The 24,258-nt window shown below is 56.6% G+C and overlaps 2 protein-coding genes across 2 annotated transcripts in view; one reads left to right on the forward strand and one right to left on the reverse strand.

Moving 5' to 3' along the window:
* The window catches only part of LOC144248803 (uncharacterized), a 1,234,558-nt gene that overhangs the window by 63,025 nt on the left and 1,147,275 nt on the right, over positions 1–24,258 (reverse strand). The window contains 1 exon segment of the mRNA XM_085565667.1: positions 2,388–2,823. Within this exon segment, the coding sequence (XP_085421793.1) occupies positions 2,388–2,823 (436 nt within the window).
* LOC146764060 (uncharacterized) overlaps positions 4,203–24,258 on the forward strand; it is a 44,856-nt gene continuing 24,800 nt past the window's right edge. The window contains exon 1 of the mRNA XM_085565400.1: positions 4,203–4,217. Coding sequence (XP_085421526.1) covers positions 4,203–4,217 — 15 coding nt within the window. The remainder of the gene's footprint in view (positions 4,218–24,258) is intronic.

The raw sequence follows: 24,258 nt of genomic DNA on the forward strand, positions 1-24,258 counted from the left end.
CCTTCCCAGTGCCCCCCATTCCCTCCCATCTCTCTGAGTGACACCCCAGTCTTTCCCAGTGCATTCCCAGTCCCTCCCAATCCATTCCCAGTCTGCCCCAAGGTCACACCACCCCTCCCCTCTCTCTCCCAGTTCCCCTCAGCTGATCCCAGTGTGTCCCCACTCTCTCCCAGTGACCCCCAGCGTGTCCATCTCGCTGGTGCCCTCAAGCTCCCAGCCCAGCCCCGGCCGCCTGCTCTGCTCCTTGGTGGATTTCTACCCTGCCCACGTCCAGCTGAGGTGGTTCCAGGCCAGCAGGAGCTCTCTGTGGTGGCCACCGACATGGTCCCCAATGGGGACTGGACCCACCAGCTCCTGGTGCTGCTGGAAACCCCAACCCGGGCCAGGTTCACCTCCACCTGCCAGGTGGAGCACATCAGCCTGGAGCACCTAGTGAGCCAGCACTGGGATACAGGGGAGGAATTGGGGGCGCTGGGAGAACCACTGGGATGTGCTGGGAGCAACTGGGAGGGAGTTGGAGAGATCCTGGTTTCAACTGGGAGAGGAGGTTGTAGGTTTGGAAGGGCTAAGAAGGGGTTTGAAGGATACTGGGGAGGGTGGGACGATGTTCTGGGGGTCCTGGTGGGCACTGGGAAGGGACTGGGAGAGGATTTGGGGGTCCTGGGGCAGTGGGGGCAACTGGAAGGAGGCTGTGGGATCCTGAGAGGGACAGGAGGGGCTTTGGTGGGTCCTGGGGAGGTCAGGAAGGGATCAAGAGGGAGGTTTCAGGGGATCCTGAGTGGGTTGGGAGCGATGAGGAGGGTGCTTGGAGGGGTCTGGGTGTCTGTGAGAGTTTTTGGGAGATCCTGACCACTGTGGGCCACCCAGATGCTGCTGGATGCTGCCGCAGCAAGATGCTGACAGGAACTGGAGACTCCTGAGTTGGGTTTTGTCTTCCTGGCACTGGGGATCGGGTTCTACCTGCGCAAGAGAGTCAGGGGGGTCCCGTGAGTCGTGTCCCCCCTCCCCCAGAGTGTGGGTGCTCGCCGGGGTCCCCAGCCCGGTGTCACCCCCTTTTCTCTGCCCATAGAGCTCCTGAGCCGCCGGCGGCCGCAGCCCCTCCCTGTGACCTCGGGCCCGGCCGGGACCACCGCTCCATCCCCACGCTGATTTTGGGGGCGACCTGTGTCCCCCCAGCCCTGCTGTCACTCTGCCCCTGCCCCCTGCTCCCAGTGTTCCCAGTAAAGCTTCCCAGTTAAACCCAGCCCAGTTCATGGGGGCACTGGGGAGGGACTTGGGGGGACCCCACGGCGGGGCCGGCCCTGGGCAGGGAGGGCGGGTCCAGGTGGGGAACACTGCCTGCTGCGGGTCTGCCCGGCAACTGGTGAGTCATCAGCCCCGCTCTCGCTGATTGGCTGACTCTTCTCCACCGCGTTCTCTCATTGGCTGAGGAGAGGCCCGGCAGTGCAGAGAAGGAACGGGAGAGATCCCGCCCCGAGCACCGGCACGGGGACAACAGACCCGGCCTGGGCACAGGGAGGGAATTTATTACCAACCAAACCACGGCAGCACCAGGAGAAGGGAAAGAAATCCCTCCAGCGCCTTCCCCCCACCCAACGGGGATCACCCACAACAGAGTTATCCACCATGGAGAGACGGGGACATCCCAGTTTAGACCAAAGCCAATTTTATTGAGTGTACCAGGTGTTTATACAGGGATTTACTTGTATGGTGCTTATAGAGGGCTCTGTTTTTGGTAGCAATTTCCCATTGGTTACATATTCTTCGTGACATCCAGTAACGTGGGAACATTTATCTTATCACAAAGACTCACACCATTTTTTCTGGTCACTTCTTGCCCTGGGAGATTTAAACTGTGTCTGTGTCTCCCACAGTTTCTGCTCAGTCAGGCCTCAGATATCGGGCCCCTTTATCAGCTCCATTGCTTTATTCTCTGTTTTATTCCCCATACCGGGGCACCAGGGCTCTGCCCCACGGGGGTCACTGGGGATCATCCAGCCCGGATCCTCCCATGGATGGAGCTGCAGCAGCGCACCAAGCTCTTCCCTCACTCTCTTCCCTCACTCCAAGCTCTTCCCTCGCTCTCTTCCCTCACTCCAAGCTCTTCCCAAACCCTCATCCCTCACTCAGGGCACTCACAGGGCTTCCCTTAGTGGTGCCTCCGTTGGTGCTGGGTCAAGGCTGAGCTCTGTGAGAAGCTCTTCCCACACTTCCCACATTCGTAGGGCCTCTCCCCGGTGTGGATGCGCCGGTGCACGGTGAGGTGGGAGTTTTGCTTGAAGCCCTTCCCGCAGTCAGGGCAGCGGTAGGGCCTCTCCTCTGTGTGAATCCGCTCATGGAGGAGGAGATTGGAGCTGGTCTGAAACCTCTTCCCACACTGGGGACACTCGTAGGGCCTCTCCCCAGTGTGGATGTGCTGGTGTGTTCTCAGGTGTGAGTTCCGCCCAAAGCTCTTCCCACATTCCAAGCACTCATAGGGCCGTTCCCCAGTGTGGATCACCTGGTGGTCGACCAGGCTAGACCTGTGACTGAAGCCCTTCCCACACTTCCCACACTCGTAGGGCCTCTCCCCGGTGTGGATGCGCCGGTGCACGGTGAGGCTGGAGTTGCGGTTGAAGCCCTTCCCGCAGTCGGGGCAGCGGTAGGGCCTCTCCTCTGTGTGAATCCGCTCATGTCTGAGGAGATGGGAGCTTCTCTGAAACCTCTTCCCACACTCTCCACACTCGTAGGGCCTCTCCCCAGTGTGGATCCTCTGGTGCTCGATCAGGTTGGAGCTCCAGCTGAAACCCTTCCCACATTCCAAGCACTTGTGGGGCTTCTCCCTGCCATGAGGCTTCTCCACCAGCTCCGAGCTCCGCCTGGATCTCCGCCCGCCTTCCTGGCTCAGGGGGGCTCTTTCCTCCCCGCAGCTCCCTGGGCTGGGTTTGCAGCTCCTCCTCCTGCAGCATCTCCGGGGCTTTTCCTCCTCCTCCATCCAGCCACGCCCTGGAAATGCAAACTCCTGGTTTGGGGAAAAAACAAGAGGAGAGGACCTTGGACTGGAGGTTCCTCCTTGCCCAAGTTCATCTCAGGAAGTCATTGCGAATCTTGTGTCTGTAAGAACCTCCAAAGCACCAAGATTCAGCCCAAAAATCCCATAAACTTCCAAGACACAGAACAAAAACACCCCAAACACCACAGCTCAGCAAATCCTCCTCCAAAAGATAAAGATTCAGCTGCCACATAAAACCAAAGCACCAACATTTAGCCCAAGAAAACTCAGAAACACCAAGATTCACCCCGTGAAAATCGTGGATCCCCCTCCACAGTCACCTGCTGCATGTGGGGGGAGCAGCGATCCTGGGCTGAGGGAGAGGCTGCACTTATAAGGAGTGGTGGAACCTTCTGCTGCTTCCTCTTTCTGCTCCTCCTCCTCCTCCTCCTCTTGTGTGCCTGCTCTTCCTCACACTCCTCTTCCTACTGCCATTCCTCCTTATCCTGCAAAATCCCACCTTCTCATGCCACCTGCATCCTTTGACCATTCTGTTCCTCAAGCCTGCTTCTCCTTCCCTTCTCCTCCTGCCCCCAGGCCCAGCACCCACTGCCGGCTCCCTCTTCCCCCCAGCCCCACAGCATCCCAGCGCAGGGGCAGGGATGGAGCTGGGGCAGGTCGGGCTGGGGCAGCGCTGGGCTCTCGGCCGCTCCCGCCCGCACTCGGTCCCCACTGCAGCCGCTCCCGCCAGGACAGCGCGGGGGGGCCCGGCCTTGGCGCTGCCCCACTCCCACCTCCCCAAATTCCCCTCGCGGGGCCACGGGGCCGAGGGGGGGCGCAGGTGGGTCCAGGTGGGGAACGCGGGGAGCTGCGAGTCTGCCTGGCAACTGGTGAGTCATCAGCGCCGCGGGCTCTGATTGGCTGAGCTCTGCCCGAGCCCTGGGGCTGCAGCACAGAGGGGACACCCTGCTCCAGGGGGGATGTCCCACAGACGGGGGACCCCATGGAAGGAACCACAGGAAAGTGTCTTTACAAACAGATGCTCTGAATCTGCTCGGACATAGGGCCAAATAACTTTTATGTTAGGAAGTGACAGGAGAAGACATCGGTTTCAGAAAATTTTACTAATTGATGACACAGACTGCTGCTCAGCCAAGGTTCTGCTCTATTCATGAACTTCCAGAAGAACAAGACTTAACAGAGCCATGAATATCGTTTGCTATATGAAAGCATGGAGTATATCAAGGTGGGTATGTAATAGGTGGATTGGGAAGTCTGTACCTCCCAAGTACTTCAGCCAATGGGGAAAGCAGAGGGAGATGTGGCCAGGAGAATTAGGATGAAAAGGAAGCTGTGTCCTCAAACAATTGGAGAGATCCCATGAGGACGGTCCCCTAGTCTTTCCCATTTTTAAGAAATAAATTATTTTACAAGATTCGTCTCTCTGCTCTGTGGACAGAATCCTCTGCTGATGTCAGTTTTTCTGCACACCCTGGGGCTCATTCCAAATTCCTTCCACCCTCCGGGGTGGCAGGCAGGGAGTGCAGCTGAAGGTGCCTCACCCACTTTGGGTGATCGGCTCCCTTGGCTGGCGGCAGCACCGGGGATTGATTGGGGACCCGGGAGTGACCAGGAGACAGACAAGTGACACATCGGGGGGTCTGTGAAGAGTCAGCAGGGAGAGAGCACTGAAAATCTCATCAGTGAGTGCCCTGGGATCCTCGGGGAGTGAACATGGCAGGGCACCCATGGAGGGGAGAAAAGGGAAAGCCAGGGAGGGGTCCTGGCCAAAGGGGTGATGATCCCAAAATGTCTCTGAAGGGTCTCTTGGGAGAATGCTGAGGTAGTTTGCACATTCCCCCAGAGGTAATTAAGGACATGGACACCCAGGGGGGCAACAAGGGAAGTGGAGAAGGGATTTGTACAACAGGGGATGGATGTATTGGTGTGCTGGGAAGTGATCGGGTGAAGGGGAGTGTGCAGCAATACGGTTCAGGCAAGAAGCATCAGGAGGAATCTGTGTGGTAAGAAAAAGGATGGTGAAAAAGAAGAGAAAGAGAAAAATACTCAGGATTGTTTTGTTTTCCAGCACTGTTTTATCCTCACAATCTGCCAGCTGATCCAGATCCTTTCCATCCCCGGTTTCCAGGAGAGGAAAAGCAGGAGGTCAGGATGCCAGGGGTTTCTCTGCGCTGGCAGCGGCAGCACCGGGCGCAGAGGTGCGGCACCGGGAGCACGGGCTGGGGCCTGTGGGGAGCTGCGGGGCCGGGCCGGGGCTGTGGGGCAGCCGGGGCTCAGCGCCGGGCGCTGCCTGACCCCACCAGCCCCGGGCAGGGCCGGCAGTGGCCCCCGGCCCCCAGGAGGCTGCGGGACGCCCCGGCCGCTGCCCGGCCCCGGGGAGCTGCCGGCCCTGCCCGCCGGGGGGGCCGCCTTTGGACACTGCGGCAGGACAGGCACCGGCTCTGCCACACGGGCTGGGCAGGGACCCTGAGCACAACGGGGAACACAAAGGAACAGCTGGGAAATGCAGAGTGCACATGAAGGATCAGGATTTGCTGTTCAGGATTTGCTTTGGGTCCCTGCAGAAAGGAAAGGTTTTGCAGAAAGCTCAGCAGCTCTCAGAGGATGAGCACCCACAGGCAGTGACCCGGGCTGCAGGAGTGGCACAAGAAGCCCTGCAGCACTTGGGCACAAAGGCACAGCAGCTGAAGGCAAGAAGGGATGAGCAAAAGGCCAAGCTGAAGGCAAAGGCCACGGCAGAGTTCCCACAGCCCTGAAGGATCAACCCCAGGGCCCAAGGGGGCCCCAGCACCCAGGGGATGACGGGGTCGGCCACAAGCACCTGGCAGAGGCATTGTCCTCCTGGCCAGGGCAGAGCCCACCCAAACAGCCCCTGGGAAGGAGTCAGGGCTCCAGCTGCAGCCCACAAGGACACTGCAAGCACAGACAGCAGCACCCTCAGCAGGAGCAAGTCCACCCCTGCATGGACATGGATTGGCAGGGCGCTCTGAGCTCCCATCCCACCGGGGACCCACCACACTGGAGCCCTGGAGAACGCTCAGTCTTGATCTGAAAATGGAGAAAATGTCTTTGTGGATGGCTCTTCAAGGGCAGCAGAAGGGAAAAGAGTTCCACGACACGCTGTTATTGAGGAAAGGGAATCAGACAAAGCGCAGGTTACCCCCATGGTCAGCTCAACCGGCACAGCTGTGTGTGCTTGTAAGAGCCTGGCACTGAAATGCCCTGAGCAGGAAGGCTTCAATATCTTCTGGTGACACCATCTCACCTAACAGGGGGGCAAAAGCAATTCTGACTGCTCAGCAACCACTGGATCACTTATTAAGGTATCTCTAAAAGAAATCATTCCAATAAAAGGGATTGTAGAAGCAACAAACTCAGACAGCAGAACTCATTTTACAGGAAAAAATCCTCCAGGGGGTTATGGCAGCTTTAGGAATACAATGGGACCTCTATAACCCCTGTCACCCCCAGAGCTCAGGCAGGGTACAAAGAATGAAAGGGGAAAGAAAGAAACACCTTTGGAAGCTGGTGATAGAGACCAAGATGCCATGGGTACGGCTTTTGCCATTGGCTTGGGTAAGATGAAGAGCCAGAGCCAGGGCAGATATTCAATTCTCTCCCTTGCAATTGATCTTGCGAATTCCTTACCCTGGGAATTCTCCACCTAGTGCAGGGTGGAGATAAGGGATGCACATTTAAAGCAGTCTGTGGCCAGAATCCTGTCTCTGGTGCAATCTCTCCCACAAGAAGCTGGGCTGGCACAGAGCCTGCCTTGGCACTTTGCTGCTGCCAACATCCAAGCAGGACATGGGCTCTGCCTAAGGAGTGCAAAGCAGCACCACTGGTGGCCAAGTGGCGTGGCCCATGCCAAGGGGCCCCGAGGCCAGAAACAGCCGCCAGCACAGCTGAACACGGGGGGACCCCTCAGCCTAGGCTCCAGGTCTCTGCAGCCCCGGAGATTTGCACTCCCGCCTGCAGCAGGAGGATGGGAGGCCCCCCTGAGCCTGCACTGAAGGCAGCGCAGCAGCAGCCAGGGCTCCACAGCGGGGCAAGGCCCTGGGCCTGCCCACACCTCCTCTGCTGAAATCCTCGGCCTGGCCACCCTCCTTGGGCAGCTCCAGCCACCGGGGCCAGCCCTTGCTGCCACTGCTGCAGCTTCAGTGCTCGCTGGGCCTGCACTGCCACAGCTGCTGGGGAGACACCGGGACAATTCCACTCTGGCTCTCACTCACACTCACACACTGCCCTGCTTGCCAGTGCATCCATGGAAAATAGACCAGCTCATAGACTTGAACATTGTTAACCTTTGATTTCTCTACTCAGGCTTGCTTTGCCTTGGCCTTGGGGAAAAAAATGTTAAAGGTTTTGTTAAGGGATGTTACACCACTCAGTGGAGATGAGTTTCACATCTCAACACACTGGGAATGGCCCAAAAGAGACCCACAAAGACAACGACCAGCAGCAAAACATCAACCCCAGCAGCAAACAGCAACCAACACCTACCCCAGACACTGCCCCCGGCAGGGCTGCAGACACCTGGTCTGCAAAAGGCTGAGAAGGAAATCCAGCACTTCCCACCTCATTAACAGCACAAGCAAAGAAATCCAGGCCCAATAGGAAACCAAATACTAAAAACTGCACAACTTGAAACTACAGAATATTAAACCAGTGGATTTAGATTGCTTCAGCCTACACAAGTTTGGGAAAAATCGAGTAAAACCCGCATGTAATGGAACTATTTTCTCGGCACACCAAGGCTATGTGGGAATGGAATGATTTCTGTTGCACATCCTGGCCAGAATCAAGGAATGCCTTGACTCTAACACTAAAAAGATTAGTGAAGTTTTTATTTTTTCTGAAGTTTCAGTGCAAAGTTTAGAGCATTAGAGTATTTTTTTATTACGCATACTTCTATATAGCTGGTTAGGTTTGGGTAAAGGATGTGAATATGAGTTTTCCTTCCGAGGGGAAGTAGACAAAACTGAATTACCTTGGGATTTTTTCTCTATGTTTTTGCGTAGCTGTAAAAGATAGAAAAATGTTGATCTGGGTTTTTCGAAGTTCACCTTTAGGCTGCATCACTAGAAGAGATTTAATGGTGAGCCCTTAATGTTTAAACAAGTAGCCTGGACAGGAGCTTTAGAAATGCAAATTAACACTGACAGGGCAAAGTGAGGACAATGTACCTGGCTCTTCTTGCCTGGGGCAGGAATTGGCTGATTCCCTCTGCCCCTCACCCCAAGCTCTGCCTGCTTGCACAGATGGAATCTGCACAGCTGAAGGCAGAGCCCATGCTGAGGATCTCTGACTCTGAAACAGAAATGGCTGAAGCTGCAAAGGGAAACAGCAAATGGAGAATGTTGTGAAAACCTCACTAAAATAAGGGGGGGATCATCCCTCTGCCCACTCCAACATCTGCTGTCACTGTCTGTGCTGTACAGGGTGTATCACAGCACTGGGGTTTCTGCTAGAACAAGTTCAGGGAAATCAGTTGGAATTCAAGTATTTGATGATGTAATTAGAAAAAAGAGATCAATTGATGGAGTCCCAGCTGAAGGGAGCACCCAAAAATGCGGAAAAGATTAATGGCCACCAGAACAAATCCTACAACACCATGGACCAGCCCCTGAGAACCCAAACCAATTCCTATCAGGAGACAGATAAACCATTTATCATTTCAATGGCATCATTTGATTACAAGCTGTCCTCGGAATAAGAACCAACCAGACAGCTCCAGCTCCTGACCTTCCTGCCGACCAAGCCACTGAAATGAGGAACAAAACATTTCACCAGGGGATGGGATCAGATTATTTGTGAGCAGAAAAAACAGGAGTTTGTAGAAAACTAAGTGGCTCAAACTGCTGCTGGTAAAGAGATCACAAAGGAGAAGTGGTAAAAAAGCTAAGAAAACAAATAAGGAGAGAAGTTTATGTATCGGTCCAAACATGGAAAGCAGGGGAATTGGACAGCCTTTCGTGGCTCCCCAGCAGACCAGGGGTTAAAGGAATGCTGCTTCTCCTCTTCTGTGCTGCAGCAACTCTCATCTTTTTACCACGCTCCACACCTTGGTAGTGCAGCTCATCCAGCAGCTGAGCCAGGGCATGCAGGTGGCAGCCAGGCCTCCTGATCCACAAACGGCTACAAAAGGACAGGGAATGAGGGCACCGAGAATAATCCCAAAACCAAAGAGGACCCGGGAAGGACAAAACAGAGTCAAGGAGTGAATCTGCCTGGAGATCGGGGCAGGGAGTTGTAGAGAAGGAAGTAACGGGAGAAACCATCAGTTCCAATAAATGTTACAAATTGACCCAGACAGCTGCTCAAAGTCCCGCTACATTCCCGAAATTCGCCGAGAAGAACAAAGACTTAACAGAGCCATGAATATCGGCTGTTATACAAAAGGAGGGTGCACATTAACGAGGACAGGCTCCAGGCGCATCGGGAAGTCGGAACCTTCCAAGGAACTCAGCCGGTGGGCAAAGGCAGAGGGAGATCGGCCGGGAAAATGAGGATAAAAAGGAGGCTGCGGGCTACAGCCACGGCAGAGAGCGCACGGCAAATGCCCCACGGCCTCTGCCCCTGCTCGGCAATAAAGTCACTTTGACAGGACTCCTCGCTCTCCGCCGGGCACACGAACCTCCGGCGACGGGAATTTCCCCGCCCGCTCCCGGCCGCGGGGCAGCCCCTCTGTCCTACCCACAGCAGCCGGGCCGAGCCAGCGCTGCTCCGGCAGCGGCTCCTGCCCGGCCCCGGCGGGAAGGAGACCGCGGGCAGCCGCTCCCGCAGCGCCCTCGGCCCGGGGCCGGCACGGGCCGGACACGGCACCGGCGAGCCGCCGGAGCCCCCTGCCGCCCCCTCCGCCCGCAGCCAGCCCCGAGCCCCCGCAGAGCCCAGCGCGGCTCCCACCTGCGCCGGGGCCGCCTCCGAGCTCCGCCGCCGCCGCCTCACCGCGCTCCGGCCGCTGCCGCCGCTGCCGGGCCCGCACAGCCGCTCGGCCAATGGCGGCGCTGCGCGGCCACGGCCGCCCTCAGCCCGCCGCCGGGGCCGCGCCGCGCCCCGCTCCCACCAATCAGCGCGCCGCAACCGCGACTGACGGCACCGGCGGCCAATGGCAGCGAGCTCGGGGCGGGCTCTGCGCACGGCCCCGCCTCGCTCCGCGCTCTCGGCGCCCCCGGGCTGCGTGAGGGGAAAGCCGGAGATGAGGAACAGCCCCGGCACGGGCCCGGCCCGAGCCGGGATTGAGCTGCCCACACAAACAAACTTCTCCGCGCCTCCCGCCACGGCTTTCCCGGCCCTGCGCCTCCCGTGCCTCCGCCTCTGCGGGAAGCCCAGGAGCCTCACTTCTCCTGCCCCTCGTTAGCGCATCAGAGCTTCGCTTTGATTTCCCCCGAAAAGGGAAACCTGCCCGAAGCCCTGTGGGTGGGTGGGGCAGGGGAGAGATTTCTGGCAGAAAACTCCAAAGACTCGGAGCAGGAGAAGTCAGTGCAGAGCCTTAAATGCAGCTTTCCCCACGCCTCCCTGCTCCCAGCTGCACCTCCTCCCCCGGCAGGGCAGGAGACAGGGAATGGGGCCATGCTCAGCTCATCCCCCGGGGCTTCTCCCTCTGCTCAGGGACAGGAGTCGTTCCCTGCTGCACCCTGCGCTCTCTCCCGGCCGAGACTTCTCCAGGAACTTCTCGGAGCGGAGTCCATCCCCTGGGCACAGCCCCCTCCGAGTGCTGCAGCGTGGGTCACTGTGCCACGGGCTCAGTCCTGCCAGGACAGGCTGCTCCAGCGGGGCCCCTCTGCCCGCGGGCTCACAGCTCCTCTCAGGCATCGCCGAGCTCCAGCCCGGCTCCTCCAGGGGCTGCAGGGGATCTCTGCATCCCCATGGACCTGCAGGGGATCTCTGCATCCCCATGGACCTGCAGGGGGATCTCCGCAGCCCCATTGTAATATATGTTATGGCACAATTCGTGATTTTGTAAAATATACATCAAGTCAGTTGTGCTTGTAGAAAAAGATTCTTAAAGTTTTATATGACCAGTGGCTGCAGCCAGGGCTGGAGAAACCACAGCTGGAAGAGAAAGAAAGACCTAATTTACAAATGAAAAAAGGTAGCTGCGTGCAGAGATGGGCCCTTTCCGGGGACAATCCAGGAGACACCCAATGTTTAACCCCTGATCTGCCGGGGAGCCTGGAAACCAGGCACACGGGCATCCCGCCCTTGCAGCTGCTGAGGAGGCTGCTGGGCTGTGCTTCAGCAGAGGAGATGGAATGTGGCTTACCACTCTGCCCTTCTCTAAAAACGGAGAATGGGTCAGGAGGTTTGGGCTCTGAGCACACAGGAGCCTGGCCCAGGCACAGGCCGTGGTGGGACAGGGGCACAGGAGCCTTCTGTGACTGGCCGTGGCTCTCTGGTTTCTCTCTGCAGACTGCCAGCTCCTCATGCCATGGAAACGGCCCCACTCGGCTGCCAGTCTGGGAGGGCTGGAGGGCTGTGGGTACTCATTTGCTGTCAAAAATAAATTGTGTTTTTTTGTCATTGTCATTGTCATCATCAGAACATTTCTTTCATCCTTTTCCAAGTTTTTGGCCCCTCCAGGGTAATATTTTTGTGTCCTTCCTCAGACAGTTGATGGCATTTGGATGGGGGGGTTAAGCAATGTGAAAAGTTCAACAACAGCTCCAGTTGCCAACTGCAGCAGCCCCTTCAGGAGCCCTGAGCTACCAGCGAGGTCCACGTGTGCCTTGCAAAAGGGAGTGGTTTGCAGCGATGGGGTTGGTGCCCTGCTGCAAAAGCTGGGAACAGATCAGAAGTGGCAAAATGCCATTTTGGCTCAACCCCCACCCAGGTTCTTTATCTTTTCCCTCTGCTCGGTGATAGGCAGACAGGGCTGGATCCAGCGAGGTTCAAGTTCTGGGTGCTCCCTGGCATCAAAGGGATCAACTAAACTCTTGTATGCAGTGACTGCAATAGGGCTACTGAAGGAGAAAAGGGAATGTCATGAGATGGGGAATCCTTCTTGTCTCCTTTGTCTCCCCAGGAGCCCCTTGGAAAGGGAAATACCCACTGGGTTTATCTGACTCCTTCCCAGCCAGCCCTTCCCTCGCTCCCGGGTCTCATTTGCTCCGCAGGATTCACCAGCTCGCTCAGCTCAGAGGAGCTCTCAGAGGAGAAAACGCTGCCTGGTGTGGGGCTGCCTGATCCTGTCTCACCTTGATTCCATTTGCCCCCTCCCTGCCCCATCCAAGAGACCGAAGGATCCCCCACAGCCCCACGGTCCTGCAGCAGATCCCGGCACGTTCCCTGCTCCGCTCCTTGGTGCCCTGGGAGGCTCCAGAGCCCTCCCTGTGTGCGGGACAGCGGCTGCAGCACCGCTGCGCCCGCGGGCGAGCAGCGCCCAGGAGCAGCTGCGCCAGCTCCGAGCCTGAAGGGAATCCTCAGCGCACACAAATGACAGCTGGCACTTCAGGGGCTGGCAGGAGAAGCTCAACCCATCTGCTCGCTGCCCTTCCCAGCCATGGCCACGCTGGTGCAATTGGAAGAGTCGCCCCTGCCCAGGAAGCTCTCAGGTCGAAGAGAGGAGCAAAAGCCATGGGTTTCTGAGGTGTTAACTGCCACTGCCTCTGGTTTTCCTTCCAATTCCTAAGGGGTTTTGACTGGTTTTACCATTTCAACACTTTCTGTGTAGAATGCTTATTTTATGATTGGCTTTTCACAAATGTTACAATGAATATTATATGTGTAATGTTAGAAAGTTATGCTGTATTAATTCTCTTAAGTAGTGTGTTAAATAGAGTTTTAGGTAACAACATAATATTAAAATAGAAACTCTGCGATGTAGGATTTTTTTACTTGCTCAAGCAAGAGATGAGATAATCAATAAACTCTTCACACAGGGATGGCGGTGACTTGGGGCACATAAAGAGTTACAACCTCCTTATCAGAAAAGACAAACATTCTTCCATCTTGTCTCCATCTTTATGGAAGCACCAGGATTAAGGGAAAGAAGTTGACAAAATCCAGAAAAGTTCCTAATTTGCAAGGATTTTATGCATCATGTATGAGATACATGAATATGCAATAGGCTATTGCTTTTAAGGTTATTCCTTTGTTCACAAGGCATGCTTGTCCTGGCTTAAGTGTCTGAGAGCATCTGGACATCTATAATTTTTTGCTTTTTATTGTCTTGTAATTGTCCTAACTCTAAATTTGATTACTCTAATTGTGTTACTATTTTTATAACCATTTTATTATTATTAAACGTTTAAAATTTTAAAAACCAAGTGATTAGTGTTTTTCACAACGTTCCAGGCTCCCGGGGACCCCCTTATCGGTATGTCCGACCCCGCAGGCTGCAGAGGGTCCCCCAGCTCCGGTGCCGCCCTTCTCCGCTCCCCAGCCCCGCCCCGCCGGTACGGGGCGATCCCCGGTGGCTCCGGGCTGACGATGCAGCGCCTGCCCCGGGCAGCCCAACCCCACCGCGGGAGGGTCCCACGCATCCCCGGCCCAGCGCCGGGGCTCTGCCGGCAGCCAGCACCGGGACCCCAAAATTCTGCTGTCCCGGGGCCACCGAGCAGGCACCCGGCCCTTGGCCCTGTCATAGATACATATTATAATATTGGCTTTTTGCCAATATTCCATTGGAAATTATATGTGTGGTGTTACAATAACTTTGTTATATAGTTTTTATTTCTGCTGTTCATTCATTAAGCTCAGACACAGTAGTGCCATAGCTGATAGAAGCATGCTTGTGTTAAAATTCCTGCTTGGATGGGATAACATCCAGTGAGCACAGGATGAGGACACCTGTACAGATCTGCCAACCATCAGCACTCACCGTCTGAAGGCAGTGTGGGCCGGGACCAAACTGAAGATGATGATAAAAAAGGACCAAAACCACAACCAAGGAATACACATGCCCTAAAAAGGTGGAACCGAGGAGGAGCCATGCTGAACAGTTCTTGGAATATGCAAACTAGTTTGGGAAAAAGTTTACTATGCATAAGGGACTATGAATATGCAACCGGCTGGTGTAAGGGAAAAGGTATTCAAGGGGTATCTCCGGAGATAACCGTGTGCTCTTGGCTCAGTGCCGAGATGCACCCGGCCCTAACAACCTTTGCTCTATGGCCCTTGTCTCCTCTTGTCCTGTATTAAACATTTTAAATGTTCCCAGGGCAGTGAAGGTGTTTTTACCAGCCCCGAGCAGAGAGCTCTGCCCGGCGGCTCCCGGGAAAGGCGGCGGCGCTCGGCAGCGGCCCCGGCCCGCCCGGCCCGCGGGAATTCCCCGCAGCGGGACAAAATCCTGCCCCGAAGGAGCGCTCGGAACGCCGCCTGCGGCTCCTCCGTGCCCCGCAGGTGCCGCAGCTGCCCCGCTGCGGCAGGCGCGGCTCTGGAGCAGGGAGGCTCTGCGGGACCCCCGGGCTGTGCCCCCTCCCGGGCCGTGCCCCGGGGCTGATGCTCGGCCCGGGCTCTCTCGCTGTCCCGGCTCCCGCAGGCTCCCGGCGGGAGCGGCACCGCCCGCCCGGCGCCGCAGGGCCGAGCCCTGCCCAGCAAAGGCTCCGTGTCCACGGCCGGGCCCTGCCGGGGCTGCGGCCGCTGCCCGGCCCGGCACAACCCGCAGCGCCCGGCGCGGCTCCCTCCAGCCGGGCACTGCGGCTCCAACCAGGCGGAATATTCAGCGCACGGAATCTCTGTCAGCGCTGCTCACATTGCAAAACCAGCTGCTGCCGAGGCAATCCCAGCTCCCACTGAAGCCTTCCACCCAAAATGCTGCCTTCAGCTTGGACACACCGGTAAGAAACCCAAGAGCAAACTGAAAGCTGATTAGAGAATCTTGCACAATCACATCCAAGAACATTTTGTTATAAAATCACAAATATTAACAGAAGCTGAGAAAGTCAACAATGTTAGAAAACAAGCTTCCAACAATGGGACTCGAAGAGCTAAGGGCATGCGTTTGAATGGAATGAGCTTTCTCTTTCTGACATGTGAGCAATGCCATGGAATTTCCCAAACCAGAGAAATAGGGAGGCCTGGCAGCAGCAGCTTCAGACACAGACACAACAATGACACAGAACAGGGCAGGGCAAGAGGCTGACAAAACTCTAACCACTACTTGCAATGAAATACCTTTTTTTCCAGTTCTAATCTAGCCACTATTAATACAGAGTCCAAAAGACTAAAAATACTAGTAATAATAATAACAACTGTACCATTAATAGCAAAAATAGAGGTAATAGAAATAATAACAATTAAGAGTGGTAATAAAAATTCTACCATACTTATACCAGGTTTGCATGGCCAGGTTTTGGAAAGGGAGGAGCTCTAGGAGCAACTTCTGTGAGAGCAGCTGCTCCTCCATGTCCCACAGAGTCAATTCCAGCCGGCTCCAGGACAGACTGGCTGCTGGACAAGGCTGGCCCAGTTAGAAATGGTGGTAATGCCTTTGGAATAAGAGATTTAAGGAAATGGGTGATCCTGGAGTTGTGACTGTGAGCAGGGAGGAGCAGGGTGAGGACATGTGAGAGGAACAGCTCTGCACACCCCCAGGGCAGGACAGGGCAGGAGGGGCAGGAGCTGCTCCAGCTGCTGGAGCTGATTGCCCTGAGATTCCCTGGTCAGTCCCTGGGGAGGCATCTGGGCCCTGCAGCCCATGGAGGGCACGGAGGGCAGAGATGCACCTGCAGCGCCTGGAGGAGCCCGTGCTGGAGCAGGGGGATGCCTGAGCAGAGGCTGTGACCCCATGAGAAATTTGTGCTGGAGCAGGGACCTGGCAGGGACCTGCAAACCCCTGGAGAGGAGCCCACGCTGGAGCAGGGCCCTGCCAGGACTTGTGAGCCCATGGAGGAGCGAGCCACGCTGCAGCAGCTTGTGGAGAACTGCTGTCCGTGGGATGAACTCACCGTGGAGAAATTCATGGAGAAGTGTCTCCAGAAGGGACCCCTGGCACAGCAGGGCAACGACTCCTCCCCCCGAGCAGCAGGAGAAACAACAGGGGATGAACAGACCAGAGCCCCCATTCCCTGTCTCCCTGCACCCACTGCGGGGGGAGGTAGAGCTGGGAAGGAGGGAGGAAAGGGCAGAAGGTGTTTTTAAAGCTTTGTTTTACTTCTCACTATCCTGCCCTGATCCAGATAGCAAAAATTCCATTAATATCTCCAATTTTGAAAATGGTTTGCCCATGATGGCATTTGCTGAGTGATCTGTCACAGTCCTTAGCTCTACCCATGAAGCCTTCATTCTGTTTTCTCCCTCCAGTCCATCTCTGGAGGGGAGTGAGAGAGCAGCTTTGGTGGGTGCCTGACATCCAGCCAGGGTGAACAGCCAACACTTCCTTTCCTTCATTCATTCTTTCTTTCCAGAGGTCACTGTGAAGGGGTACAGTGGGGTTTTGACAGAGGGAGTGAAGGTGGTGGGGAGTGGTGGGGACAGGAGCCACAGGGACGAGGGACAGGCATCAGAGGGTCCTGGGCAGCTGACAGGGGGCACAGCCTGTCCCCCTGGCCCAGCAGCAGGGGACAGGGGGCACAGCCTGTCCCCCTGGCCCAGCGGCAGGGGACAGGGGGCACGGCCTGTCCCCCTGGCCCAGCGGCAGGGGACAGGGGGCACGGCCTGTCCCCCTGGCCCAGCGGCAGGGGACAGGGGGCACGGCCTGTCCCCCTGGCCCAGCAGCAGCCCCGTGCCCTGCCCAAGGCGCTCCCAGCAGGGGCTGGGCGCCAGAGGCAGGGGGAGACCCCAGCCCCGGGGCAGCGTTTCTGCCCCGTCCCCTGTCCAGACCAGCCTGCCCCGTGTGCGCAGTGCCCGCTGGCACGGGCTGCCCTGGACACGGTGACCTGCTGGGGACACTGAGAGCTGCCCCGCTGTGACACTGCCCTTGGGATTGCACAGGCACCAAACAAACCCCAGCCAGCACCGCCCCTTGTCATGTCCCAGGCACCGGAGAGCATCAGAGCCAGCCCCGCTCCTGGTGATGTCCCAGGCACCAGGGCACATCCCAGCCCCGCTCCTGGTGATATCCCAGGCACCAGGGCACATCCCAGCCCTGCTCCTGGTGATGTCCAAGGCACCAGGGCACATCCCAGCCCCACTCCTGGTGATGTCCCAGGCCCCACAAGTGTCCCAGGTGTGGGAATAGCTCATGACACGGCTCAGCCTTGACCCCAAACCAGCAGAGGCACCACGAAGGGCAGCCCTGCGAGTGCCCCAGTGTGGGAAGAGCTCCGTGTGCTTCTCCAGCTCCATCCCCCACAGGAGGATCCGTGCTGGATGATCCCCAGTGAGCCCCGGTGGGCAGAGCCCTGGTGACCTGTGGTGCTGCTGATCCATGTTGGGAAGACACCCAGCTGGAGGGGCTCCACATCCTCCTGGCTCCCCGTAGCCTGGATTTTCTTTTCATTTCTCTTTGCCCTTTCAAAACTCTTAAAAGCAGGCAAAAATAAAGATGTTGAGCTAAGACAAGGATAGGGACATGGAGGGGGGGGTCTTGCAGGGGATATGGGGGATGCTGGGTTTGAAGGACTTGGGGGTTCCTGGGAGGGACCTGGGAGTTGCTCAGGGCTTTGGGCACCCCAGGCTGAGCGGCTCCAGTTGCCCTGGGAGACCCTGGTGGAGGTTCTGGGCAGCTGGTCAAGGACCTCCTGCCCTGGAACTGTCCCCATGTGCCCCCATCCCAACACCTCATCCCCCTGCAGCGGCTGCCCCATTCCTTACTCCCCTTCCATACTCCCCTTGCCCCTGCCTGTTCCTGTGTCCCCCCTGTCCCGTTCCCATCCTGCTCCCATCCCAATCCGGACCCCATTCTTTATCTTTGTACCGTATTCCCTGTCCCTGTCCCTGTCCCAGTCCTATTCCCTGTCCCCATTCCTGGTCCCTGTCCCCATTCCCTGTCTCTGTCACCACTCCCAGTCCCTGTCTCCATTCCCATTCCCCATTCCCTGTCCCCATTCCCATTCCCTGTCCCCATTCCCATTCCCTGTCCCCAATCCCGGTGAGACATTAATTTTGAAGAATTAAGAATTTTAGGAAAGTTAAGATGATAGTTAAATTAGATGTTGCTGACTTATCGGAAGTAGATAAATCGGCTTTGTTCATAGTTAACAGTAGCTGGATCTTAGATAAGATATCCAGGATCTATTAACTCATTGCTTGCCAGCTTTATGCTTGGGTAGCTGTGCTTATCATGTGAAACAGAATGTGATCAACAGATTTCAGGGACACAAAAACAGTTGCAGACTTCCCATAGTTTAGGAATCCAATAAGCACAGGAAAAACGGCAAGGATTCATTTGTCACGTGTGCATGGGAAAGGCAGAAAGGTCAGAACGAGGAAGACTTATTTTACTTCCTCATTTTGGAGACCCCTCCCCAAAAAGGACCCCTGACTCATTTCAGGGAACAGAACTACACATGCTTAATTGCCTTTTTGCCAATTAGCATGTGAAGTGGATCAGAGGAAGTGACAGGGATATGAATATGCATTCATATGTTGTGTATTCAAGACTTCTGTAAATAGAAAAGCTTTGTAATACCTGTGATTTTTGCAGTGTGCATTAGGGAATTATCCCAGGTACTGCCTGGCTGTCTCAATAAACATACACTTTCTAACTTTAAACCCTTAGAGAGTTTTTGTCCATCTCAGTTGGATATCGATATTAGATTGATATTCATATTTTAGTAAATCATTGTCCTAAAGAAGTCCTAGTATGTGCATTAACATGTCTTTTCTTAATATTCGAGTAATTATTCTTGCATTGCTTCAAGATAAACTGGTATGATTCCAAGAATATCCACTGAGGTACACATAGAACATTGATTTATCATAAGCAAATTGCAGTTGCAGAGATTTTCACTGACATTCTGCCACTTGTCATCATTTTAAAAGTGAAAAGTCAGCTATTAAAGTCAATAACAAAATTTCTAACTTCTAACAAAGGGAAAAAAGTATATGGTTTGCACTAGATAAAATATAAATACAGAAAATGTCTCCCAACCAAGTTCCTTGCCCTGATCAAAACATCTCCCAATCAAGTTCTTCGCCCTGAACCTGGCTGGTAAAGGCAAATATTTTCAGTAAATGTGGATGAAACGTTGCATAAGTTAATAGTATTCAAAGTCCATGTTCTGTTCCTATTATTATTTTTATACAAAGAAAAAAGGGGAAAGGGGTTGGATTGAGGGTACACCCTCCTCCCCTCTGAGTCTGTTCTCATGTTTTACAATAAATCCTACAACAGTACAATACAGCTGCCTAAAATATGGACACTGGAAACCACAGACAGCATTACAAATGATCACCTGCCTCATGGACAGTTCATAGATGGATTTGATTTGTTTACAAATTACTTCTCAAGTTTGCAAACAGTTTTTCTGTTTACAGATTGTTTTCTGGAAGTTTGGTTTTCCCCCAAGGGATCAAGTGCTTAAAGGTTGTTTTTTAAAATTGGGTTTTTCTCTAAGTGTTAAATGGGCTCAGGGTTAAATAGCCTTCTGCTTTTAGAGATAAGTTGAATTTGTAACCAAGAAGCATTATGCCTGTGGCCTGAGTTCTCCCCTAACAGTTCCTGGAGGGGAATGCTGCAGCTCCAGTGTAAATTAGATGCACGCTGTCCTCTGTCACCATGTTGGCAAAGGGCCCTTGCAGATGGGTGACAGAGAACAATAAACAGAATTTTATAAAGAAAAGGTGGGTGAGGTGTTACCATGATTGACAGGGGTCTTGACCAATCAAATATCTCCCAAAACTGCAGGCACCTCACGGGCCAGAACCTGAAGGGGCGTGGAGCTCAAACCAATGAGAGCTTCCAGGCCTGGTCTTTCAAATGCCCTGTGTAAGGGGGAGCTTGGGAAATAAAATCTCTCTGTTGCCCCATGAACTCGGGAGGAGCAGTCTTTGTCTCCTGTGCCCTCGCTGCCCCACGAGACCAAAGAGATGTTCACCAGGGCCCTCCCTGTTTGTGGCTGTCCATTGCCCAGCTGAGCAGGCAGCCAGTTGTGTTTGCAGTGAGCTGCCACAGGAAGACACACAGCAGCTGGAGATTTGAATAGCAGGGCTTGGGCCAATTCTTCTTCTTTCAGAGTGCAAGAAAGACACAAAAGCACAAGGAAACATGGCAGTGTTTTGGTGGAGTCTCTTTGTCCTGTGAAGTTCAGTAGCTGTTGGTGTTTCTGTGCTGCTGCTAATCCCCTCCATGAAAAAATCATCCCAGGAAGGAGCAACAACATCTGACACGCACCAAATGTTGCCCCCAGTTGCTCCAGGTGCTGCTACCCACAGCCCCTGTAGGACGGAGCACAGCCCCCAGTGCACACCAGCTTTGGCTGCCCTCTGGCAGAGAAGCCCTTTTGGGGCACAGGTTTCTGGGCAGGAGACGGGCACCGGTGCTGCCAGGGCTCGGGGGAACTCTGCTTGGGCGGGGACTGTGCCTCACCTGCTGCTGTCAGCGCTGCCCGGGCCCCAGGGCTCAGAGCAGCATTCCTGCCCTGGCCCACACGTTCCTGGTCTGTGTCCCACGGCCGTGCTCAGGATGGCCACCATGTGGGACGTGTCCCAAGGAGGCCGTGCCAGCTTCTGTGGAGGCCCCGTGCCCTTCCCGCCGCGGCTGCGTCGGCAGCTGCGGGGGCTCCTGCTGCTCTGAGCCCGCAGAGCAGGGCAGCGTTTGCTGATGGGCTGAGCCCTTCCTAAAGATCCTGTTGGGCTGTCTGACACACCTGGGGCAAGGCATTCCTTCCACCCTGGGCCACTCTGGGGTGCTGGGGGTGGCCCCAGGGCAGGTGGCAGTGCGTGCAAGGGCCCTTGGTGACACGGTGCAGCATGGTCACCGTGGAATGGAACGGGACAGGGGATCCAAGGGCCCTTGGTGACACGGTGCAGCATGGTCACCGTGGAATGGAACGGGGCAGGGATTCCAAGGGCCCTTGGTGACACGCTCTGGCAGAGGTGTTGGCAGTTACAAGTTACAGTTACACTCCACAGTGCTCGGTGCACACGACGAGAGAGGATGCGAGAGAGCGGTGCTGTGAGGAGCCCTGCACAGCCACTCGTTCTTTGCTGACCCGGAGCTTTCCCAAGGTATTACTCCTGCAGGTGAGCTCGTGGCCAGACCAGAGCACTTGGTGACCCCTGGCCTTCCCGAGGCATCTCTTCTGCAGCTGCCCTCGAGGGCAGACTGTGGCATTTGCTTTTCACTGCCCTTGACAGGAGTCTCCTTTCCTTGTGGCTGGAGCCCCCAGGACCAGAGTGCAGGACTTGCCGTCCTGTAGCCTTGCCAAGTCTTCACTCTTGCAGGTGCCCTCAAGGCACGACTGCAGCACTTGCTGACTTGGACCTTTTCCTTTTTACCTTCTGCAAGCAGCCATGAATCCAGGCAGTGACGTAGAGCACAGACCTGCGAGCGTGCCCAAGCTGGCCTGGGGGAAGGAGGAGAAAGAAGGCCCTGGAGCTGCCCCAGCACAGCAGCCTAAAGAGCTGGAGCAGTTCCAGCCACGGCAGAAGGGTGAGTGGCAGAGCTGGGCCACAGGGCTGGTGCCTGCAGCCAGCTTGGCCCCATGCCATGCCATGCCATGCCATGCCATGCCATGCCATGCCATGCCATGCCATGCCATGCCATGCCATGCCATGCCATGCCATCCCCTGGGGCCATGCCCATGGACAGGATGGAATAGGGGCCGGGCAGACACCCCACAGCCGTGCTCCATGCCCTGGGCCGTCGCGGGACTGTCCCTGCCTGGGCAGCGCAGGGCTGGGCTGTGTTCTCCGGCCTCTCCCGCAGCCCCTCAGCTCGGGCTGCGCTCGCTCTTTGCCAGGTGCAGCCGTGCAGCGCACACGAGAGCAGGAACGCACCCGTGGCCGCTTCCGCAGAACAGCGCAGGTACCTGCAGCCATCCCCACCTGGGCTGGGCCTGCTGGCACTGCTCAGCCCAGCACTGTGCTCGGAGCACTCCATGCAGCATCCCGGGCTTCTTGCCCTTCTGCTGCAGATGGTTTGCAAATTCATGAAGAGGATTCGGGAGGAAGAGAGCAGCGCCATGGGCACCGTGCTCAGAGCGTACTCTCCCATCTTCAAAACCAAGACCAGCGCTGCCCTGCTGGATATGCTTGTGGAGGAGGGTCCTTCCAGCCCAAAGCAAGTAAGCAGCCTGTGGCCTGGCTATTCTTCTCCCAGCAATTGCTTGGCCTCCCAAGCCACGCCTGCTGCTCCCTGGGAGCCTTTGAGGCCATGGCAGTGTGGTGGCAAGGGAAGCACTTCTCTGGGGCAGCTGGGCACATTCCTTCCTCCAGCAGCTTTCCAAGTCTCCCCTGCCTTCTCCAGGTGCCCGCCATGGTGAGGTTCATCCATCAGTGGCTCATGGCCAATGAGTTTCCTGAATACAATCTGTACAGGCCCCTTCTGGATCTGACAGAGGCACAGCCCTCTGACGTGGTGATGGCTCTCCTGCGTGTGGCCCCATTGTGTGACAGGTACGGTGCCCACCTGCCCAGAGGGCTCAGGGCTCAGCAGCCCTTCCCCCTGTGCAGCCTCTCCCAGGTGTCTGACACAGAGAATTCCAGGGCCCTCTGGCTGCTCCCTCTGCCAGCCCTGGCCCCTGCCAGCCACCCAGCGTGCTGCCATGCTTTCCCCCTGCCCCTCAGGGGCCAGTGCCCACAGGGCTGGGCTGCCTGCGTGCTGCCAGTGAGGGGCAGTGGGCAGAGGCAGGGCTGGCAGAGCAGCTCAGCTCCCCGCTGCCGCACAGGCCACGCTGCTGTGTCCCAGACTCCTCTGAGACAGAGCTCTGATCCCACAGAGCTGCTCTGGCCATGTGGAAGAACATCATGTGCTCGCTGAGGACTGCAGAGCCGGCCATGCTCGTGCTCCTCAATGTGCTGGGGAGCTGGCCAGAGCACAGCACGTGCACCTCCGATGGGGACCACGCGGCTGTCCTTGCCCTGGCTGTGAGTTTCTGCCTTTGCTGGCCCCAAGGCCACCTTTCCAGCAGCTCTCCATCCTCCCTCCCCCACGGCGTCTCCCTGCCTCAGGCGCTGGGCTGAAACCTGGCCTCGGGGCAGCTCCAGGGCCACCAGGCCCGGTGCTCCCCCTGCGTCTCTCCGGGCCTCTCCCTCCCGTGCTCGGGCCCTGCCACACGGACACCTCGGCACTGAGCGCTGTCTCAGGCTGCTCTGTCCTTTGCAGGCAACCGTGGTGATGTGGAAGATCCTCCAGCTGCCTTGTGTGCCACATGTAGTCACCGTGAATTTCCCCGGCCTCTTTGTGCATCTGCTCTTCCAAGTGCTCTTCAGCACTCTGGATGTGCCAGAGGAGGTCGATACGTTCTGGAAGGGATGCCAGCAGCAACACGGCCTTGCCACCAGCCCCAGCAGGTGCTCCATGCCAGTCCTCCTGTCCCTGCCATGTGCCCAGGGCAGGGCCAGTGCTCCCAGCGTGACCTGGGCTTTGCTCTGTGCACAGCTTTGCAGAGCAGACCCTGAAGGCCCTGCTCTGCCGACTGCACTATGAGGATGTGGTGGTGGCCATGGAAGACAAGCGTGGCTGGGACACACTGCTCTGTGCTGACACCCACCACTGTGCTGTGGGCGTGCTGGCCAGGTGAGACCCCCTGCTCCCCAGCTGTCCCCGGCATGTGTGCCCTGTGCCCGAGGTGCCCCACACAGTCCCCGTGGCCGTGGGCCAGAAGGCCTTGTCACCAAGGGACGGCCAAGGAGGCTGCAAAAGGCTGGGAGAGGAGCGTGCCCAAGAGCAGCAACCTCCCAGAGGGCTCATCTGCCCCTTGCAGGGTGGTGGAGAAAGGCCAGATCTCTGTGATGCAGTCCTGGGAGAGGTTTGCCCCCGCTGGCTCAGGGCTTTGACTCCTGTTTCCTCCTGTCAGAGAAATGCACCGCGCATCCGAAGCCGTGTGTTCCAGGATTGCGTTCCACCTGCTCGGGCTGCTCAGCAAGGACACGCCGTGCCGGGATTTGGCCGCCCTGGCGTTCCTTGTGGAGGTGAGCCTGAAGGCCGGCGCTGCCTCGCTGAGCTGCCTCCCGGCTCTCTGCCCTCTCTTGGCCGCAGTGCCTGGGACGGAGCCCGCGCCCTGTGCTGCTGCCTGGGCCCGGCCCTGGGCGGTTCTGGGCTCCCGCCGGCCGCTCCCCCGTCACCAGCCTGTGCCTTTCAGATCCTGGAGCACCTGAACTTGAGTGAGTGCCGTGACAGCGTCCTGCAGTTCTTGTCAAAGCACCTGCAGGGCGAGTGCAGGGGGAGGCGTCGCTTGGCACTCCGAGGCCTCGTGGCGCTCGGCACCACCAGTGTC

Source organism: Lonchura striata, chromosome 36 (genome assembly GCF_050655825.1).
Source record: "Lonchura striata isolate lonStrDom1 chromosome 36, ASM5065582v1, whole genome shotgun sequence".
Classification (NCBI taxonomy): domain Eukaryota; kingdom Metazoa; phylum Chordata; class Aves; order Passeriformes; family Estrildidae; genus Lonchura; species Lonchura striata.